General features: G+C 41.3%; 1 protein-coding gene across 1 annotated transcript; it reads right to left on the bottom strand.

Annotated features, from left to right (window-relative positions):
* LOC117586383 (facilitated trehalose transporter Tret1-like) lies at positions 1-2507 on the bottom strand. Its single transcript, XM_034276413.1, has 7 exons — positions 2331-2507; positions 2147-2264; positions 1976-2087; positions 1768-1898; positions 1129-1481; positions 650-1062; positions 1-586 (listed from the first exon to the last, which is right to left on the bottom strand). The coding sequence occupies exons 1-7, from the start codon at positions 2410-2412 to the stop codon at positions 389-391; spliced, it is 1407 nt and encodes a 468-aa protein (XP_034132304.1). The 5' UTR covers positions 2413-2507; the 3' UTR covers positions 1-388.
* Between the last annotated feature and the right edge of the window lie 4856 nt (positions 2508-7363).

Below are 7363 nucleotides of genomic sequence, written 5' to 3'. Positions count from 1 at the left end.
TTCGATTTCGTAGATTTATTAATCGTAATTCAATAAACTAGACATAATAACCTGCTTAAACCTATTTCACTTACAACTTGAGCTCAAATCAACAGATCACAGACCCGACCCGGGAGACTTTCTCCCTAACAAAATTAAATTTCTATTTACAAAAGATCCCCAGATGATCCCGCAGACAAACAGCAAAACCAAACCAAACCACATCACAGTACTCCAAAATTGAATTAAGTTCAAGAGTTCAGGATGAGCAGCCACAAATTGTCGAGTCTCTTATGCATTGGATCTGCAACAAAAGGCAGGCAGGCAGGCAGGCAGGCAAACAGTTTTTGGCGTGGCCGGAGGTTTGATGTAGAGACATCATTGATTTTCACACGACAAACAATCGGCATCAGTGCGTCATGAGGCGGTTTTTGGTCTCCGGCAGATAGAGCCCCAAGACAATGAAACCAAACAGGCACATGCCCGACGACATGAACATGGTGGCGGGCAAACCCTCATCGTAAATCATGGTGGGATAGATCTTCAGCGAAACAAAGATGAAGGCACTGAAGGTGGCCATGCTCAAAGAGGTGCCAAGGGAGCGGATCTATAAAAAGGATTAGATGTCAATACCAAGACACTTCAGAAACCAATCTCTATCGTGGCTTACCTTTGCCGGCAACAGCTCAATGATAATGATAAAGATCAGGGATATGACACCCACGGATGCAATGACTGCAATGAAGCACATCACTACCAAAGGCAGCCAGCCGTTCTCTTCGAGAAATTCCGGTGAGCAACAGATCTTCAGCAGAGCAATGGCCAGCTCTCCCAGACCCATGCCAGCCATCGATGTGAGGAGCAGCACACGACGTCCGAGACGATCCACCAGGATAACGGCACAGAGTATTCCAAACAGTTGAGCAGCCCCCACCACAATGGTGCAGGTATTCGGATCCAATTTGTTGCCCAACTCCGCAAAGATGTGCGATGTGTAGTTGAAGATTGCGAAGCTGCCAGACAACTGATTGCAGATGATCAACACAAAGATCAGGCCAAAGATCTTTATGGTGGGTACATTGACTGAAAAATATAATCGAAATGTTCAGCGGAGTCAGCACCATAAATTCATAGTTTATCTCCACTCACAGAAATCTCTCCAGGTAATGCTCTGAGTGACGCCGCCACTGAGAACCTGCAGACGGAACGTGTCAAATTCCATTTTGGCAGCATCATGGTGTGCCGCCTCCTTATCATTGGGGGCTGGCGGCGTGAGGTTCTTGTAGAAGTAGTAAGATCTCTCAGCTTCCCCGTCACGACCATGCTTCAGCAAATATTGTGGCGTCTCGCGCAGTCCAATGACTGATAGCATAAATATCGCAGGCAGGGCGACGATGATGCAAGGCATCAGATAGTACGAGAGATAGGAGGCCAAAGCGAAGCCTATCACTACTCCCATGCTAACATACATCATAGCCATGGATGATAAAGCACCACGAACGCTGCAAAGAAAGATTTCAGATGTGACTGGGGGGAATCCAATTGACACCTCTAGAATAATCGAAATAATAATCCCGCAATGGGAATTTCCATAATTGTCATATACAAAAATGGGAAGTTTTTCTCCGAAGTACTTGAATCTAATCACTTGAAGTAGACAAATGTGAACCGATTTTGGCGTACACTGATGTCTTTATCTTCTGCACGTAAAACTTGAACTAATCTACAGACATTGATTAAATCTAAATCATATATATAACTCTCCCACTGGGGCATACTTTTGCTTACCCATTATCGGCAATTTCTGCAATAAATATGGGCAGGACAACATAAACACCGCCACCCGACATGCCGGCCAGAAATCGACCCGCATACAGATAGTTTACGTCTTGGGCTGTGTAGATAAGGACCCAATATGCCTATAAAGAAAGCAGAATAAAAGTGAATCAGACCTTGAGGAAACCCCTTCAGATAGTGCTTTATCAGCTCGTCGTACCATGTTGGGAATTGCCAAAATATACATGCACATTTTCCTTCCTATACGATCGAGTAGCAGGCCATAGATTATATTGCCGCTAAGAGAACCCAGACCAATCAAAGAGCCAACCCTAAAAGATATAAAACTATGTAGAATCGAACACTCTTTTGTTTATAGTAATCCACATACCAAGAGGCCTGAACAATAGTTAAAGGTGGTCCCAGGGGACTATCCTCTGAGCCCAAAAGCCTCAATGATGGTGACAGCCAGCCCACCGCAAGGCCATGTGTCAGCGTCATGATGTGCACTACGGTTTATAGTGAGCCATTGATTAGTGAATGTTTTAAGTGAATTAACGAAATGGATCACCCACCCGTCATTGTGGCAATAAATTGCCATCGGTAGCGCGCACTAAATATGCTCAATTTCTGCGTTGGACTCGGCTCGAAAACCATTTTGAGTTCTTAAATATTCAAACACTTCACTTCAATTTTGAATGGGGATGGTAGTGTACTTGGTTGGCTGCCGTTTGCCTACTGAGAGCTTCCACAGTGGGTTGCAACCGCTTTTGTAGTGAAAATCACGTCCAGAAATGTACCGCCTCAATCGCTTTGGCGTTGTAAACACTCTTATAACGATTATAAAATTATTCAAGATTAGATTGTGTAGAGGTCTCCTCCCCAAAGGTGTTGCATGCTGATTAATACACTACACATTGCCTTGGATGAAATCAGAAAGGGGAGAGAATTTAATAAGGGGAAAACTTACTTATTTTCAAGTGCACGAGTTTTGGGTTATATTTAAATGGCTAAATAAGAATGATTACAAACTTTGATAAGAATGAATACATTTGAAGAGCTTTTGACTAAATTGAAGCAGGGATTAGCAAAGTCATTGTTTGAGGCCATAAAGTTGTAAAAATTAATTAGGTTAAACAGTTGGCTTTACTTGTTCTCAGAGGTTTCTTTGCTTTTGTTAAACAAAGTCATTTAGTTTTCACTTTTAAAGCGTCACAGTAGGAGAGGGAGTGAACTGCCTGTTCGACATCCACATTTTTATTAGCTTTACTTACTTTTAAATTCAATTAAAGTTCAATTATAATACTTCACATGTAATACTGGTTTTTGGTGCAGCTTCATTAATCTGTAGAGCATTCAGACATACTTTTAATGCCACTCCAAATAACCTGTAACATGAATTGGAGATCATAAAACCAGCTACCAACCTTTTATCTAGTGTGCAAATAAAAACTAACTAATATATCAGAGGTGATTCTCTACCTTGATGCTGGCTAACATTCTGACACCTAGGCATTTTTAGAGCATATTTCATGAGGTTTTGAAACTAGCAAAGGTTTTATCTCTTAGCAATTAAGTTGTTTGCCTTTCGCAGAATGATTATCAAGCTGCAAAATAACATAGTTTCATCATAAAAAGAAAAATAAAATAGAAAACCAGAGACGGAACAGCATGACAACAAGTTGACGAAGAGAAGTCTTTTGAGTGGGCCCCCAATCAGCGATCGTGTCACAATAAATGATTTTCCAATGATCAAGTTATTATCTGGCAGTTCCCGAACCCGTACCCCTTACCCTGGCCTCCTGTCGGTCTCTCAACGACTGTCGTCTCGAAGTCTCTGGCTGCTTATATCGATCGATAATGATGGGTTCCTGTGCTACCAACTCTTGGCAGACTCTTACATAAATCTTCGGTGCTGTGTGCCTCTGCCTCATCGTGATTCCTAGTGGAAGACTTCGACGTCTGCCTTTGTGGCTGGAGTTGTGCACGGTCGGAGGTCATGCCCTGAGGTTTGTTGTGCAGTTTGTAAAATGCTCAATAAAAAAATATCTAAGTTTTTCTGTGTCATTTGCATTTGCAAGCCGTGACCATATTATATTATCATATCCCTCGTCTGTGGATCTTTGGTATAGCAAAGGCAATGAATGCATCACTACCACTCTGGTACTGATGATAGTAGTAGCTTCCCTGGTGGCCAAAATCCTGCCTGCCTCTGCCTGACTGGCTGCCTCTGCTTGTCAGCCTGCCTTTGCTTGTCTTTCATCATTAGCGCACAATTGTTTTATAATTCCAAATGCTAAGATATCACTTTGGTTGGTTCAGCTGTCGTTTGAGATAGATTGCACGCTCCTAACAGACTACTAGCGCGGGTTCTTTGGCATTGAAATCACTTTTCACTCGTTTATCTTACGAGTATACTTGTTTTTTGTTCACATTCCAGTTGCATGATGTGTTAAAAGCTCGTGGAGTTTCCAGTTTTATTCATGCCAATCGGAGAGATTTTGGCTATCAACTAACGATGCTGTATTGTCTGAATCATTGCACTTTATTTGGTGGGTTTTTTTTTTTAATGAAATTTATCTTTTAAAACAAAGCATTAACAAAATGTTAAGTCAAGTGGAAGTTGTTTTAAAAGTTCTTACTATTGGAATATTATCTCTCTCATGGAATGTTCTAACTCAAGACTAACCCTAACTAAGATACAAATAAAAATGTTTTATACTTGTTAGAAAGTCCGAAAAACCTTCAGGGATTCTGAGATATGTATAAATATGTTTACAAAATGCTAAACAAAAAAAATGTTTAAAAATGTTTTGCTACACGAGAAACATTTATCAAAGCTACCCAAAAACACATAACCTCCGACCATCAATCAGGGGGTTATCTGTATCATTGATCTTGACAAATGTGGGTCGAGTGCAAAAACACATTTGAAACTCAGCCGCCACGACAACATGCTCGTAGAAGGGCCAGGAATGTGGGCATATTCCCCAGAAGCATGCCTATATTTCAGCTACAAAAATATATGATAATCAAAAAAAAAAACTAAACAATAATTTCAACAAATTGCGGCTGCCACTGCAATGAACTCCAGTGAAGAAGTTGCATGCAGGAGCCAAGTGCTGAATGAATGACGGCATGAATGGATGAGTAATTGAAGGCAACAAAGTATTGTTCTCATGCTGTGAGCACGTTGACAGTGTGCTGCCCCAATCCCCCCCGAGTGTGTGGGTGCAAAATACCATGGCGTATCTGGCAGATACTTTCGGCAGCACAGCATGGGGGCCCGCTAGCCATGGCGAAAATCGCACGTTTCTATGCAAATCTTCTTCGCTTTTCAATCATCTACACGACTAGACCACGGCGGCTTCTGTTATTTCTTTTCTTTTTTTTCATTGGATGGTTTTTTTTTGGTTGTCTGGAGACGTTTTTGGGAGGCCTGTAGGCAATAATTATCGCTTGCATTACGTATTTCGGCTGCTTCTCGCTTTTGTTTTCGGCTCTGGGTCTCTGGGGCTTTGGTGCTCCGTGCATGCTACAGCTGCTGTGTGGCAGTGTGGCAATCTAACTAAGGTTGGCATAGAAAACGGGCGTTAAAATTAACTCGAGTTAAATGGTTTTTCAATTTACAAAAGGCAAAAGGCTGAGACGAAACAAGATTGCACGTAGGGCCCCACCATCCCACTGTACCCCATGCATCTTTGATGCATAGTTTGGGGTTAAATATAGGCTAGATGACTTCTGAGATACTTCTACAATGATTTGACACTTTGCCCGATCTTCCACTGAATTACTTTTCAACAACAAATTGCCCAAAACGACCTTTTAAGGTTATTGCACAAGCTATCAAAGGGGGCTTGTACGTGTATTTTTCGTTTCATGTGATCTTTAGTTTGGTGTACGCTGGATTTCGGGCCAAAACTATGTGTTAAACCAACTAGTTGTGACAATGAGTTCTCTCTAACAAATTGCTGTGCAATTTTCGGTGAGTATTAAGACGGAAACTGTCCTTGAAAACATTAGGGAGTGTTTGTAGAGAGTCAGAATATTCATTAAGCTCCTTCATCATCTTTCCTTCAATAAAACTCTACAAAATTGCATTTAAATTCCTGATTGTAATCATAAAACATTCCCCATTCAATGTCAGAACCTTTAACGGAAGACAGTATGGCAGCATAATAACTATTTATATAGAAACTCTATTAATGCTTGTAAATCCGTTGAACATTATCAATTGAGCAATTCATTATGATCGCATGCTGCCTGCCATTCTTAATGAGCAAAAGCCGCTAACTCAATGTCATTTGCATCACCCCAGCAGCAATAAACAAAAAAAAAAAAACAGAAACATTGTCAATGGTTAATAATGGAAAGGAGTCAAACAGCCAAAGTCGAGAACCGAATCGCCATTAAAATCACGTTAAGCAGGCAACAGGCAGAAGGCAGGCAGGCCATTACGACCATCACTTCTGATTTTTAATAGAATCCAATGTTAATTTTACATGAACTACTCATACCATCGCTGGATCACTGCAGGGAGATACCACTATGGGTAGGCGGCCTCAGTGGAAAATTTCGTGGGAATATTTGTGACTGCGATTATTTAAGCATTTTTGCTACACCAAAACCATAATCGCAGGCCCCAATGAATCGGCATCGGCAACTGCATCAGCATTTGCTGCCTTCGTGTGGAGAAGGAAGCAGAAGTTGCTTCCAAGATGAGTCCAAAAAGAGGGAGGAAGCATCGGCATCGGCAGCATCCAAAAACCCATCCAAACGAAAATCAGACAAAATTATTATGCAATCGAGGCGATCGCTGGCCAGGTTCCCTCCTGGTTGTAGGCCCCGCAAAGAAGCTGCCCAAAATCATCATAAAAACTGTCCACTGTCAACTCCTCAGCTGTCTTCCCTTTTGCCCCATTGTTTTGTGGTTCACAAAACACAAACAAAATCAAACTCAGCCAAGATACAAGAAACGCCTCAAGTCAAAAAGTCGTCACTGCGAGCATTTCGAATCTTTAATTTGCGATGTTTTTGTTTGCTCTGCCTTCCACGGGCGACCCACAGATCCCCACTTCAAGGAGGGGGGACCAACTCTTCGTTGAAAACCCTACAAGTGCTTCCCCTTCCTCATTAAGCGGTGATGGATTCCCAAACTGTCATCGCTCTGATTGATTGAAATCTATTTCAATTGGATGTGAGCAGCATTTAAAGCAATTTTGTTATTTATGCAATTTTATTGGATATTATGAAAAAGGAGGTTAATCCCTTAAGATGTTGACATACACACTAAATAGAGCATAATAAGTGTAATTGTCCCAATCGGGACTCCAATTATACAGATCAGTTTAATATTTTTTTTCATCTATTTTTCATCACTTGAGGGTTATGCGGTATGTCTCAGTGATCCTCTTCAGCATGTCGTGGATGCTTGCCAGATTAAAGGAATATGGCAGCTTGATGTACATACATAAATGAACAAAAATTAACTTCACAGCAGGTAAGACGGACGCAGTTCTCTTCCTGAAGACAAATTTGCAAAGCTTCCCGAAGTACATAAATAAATATGTATAAACTACATATGTACATACATACCTAAACCATTTGA

This window comes from Drosophila guanche, unplaced genomic scaffold (genome assembly GCF_900245975.1).
Source record: "Drosophila guanche unplaced genomic scaffold, DGUA_6, whole genome shotgun sequence".
NCBI classification, from domain to species: Eukaryota; Metazoa; Arthropoda; class Insecta; order Diptera; family Drosophilidae; genus Drosophila; species Drosophila guanche.
Note: the sequence above shows the minus strand (reverse complement) of the source record. Positions and strands in the feature narration are given on the sequence as shown.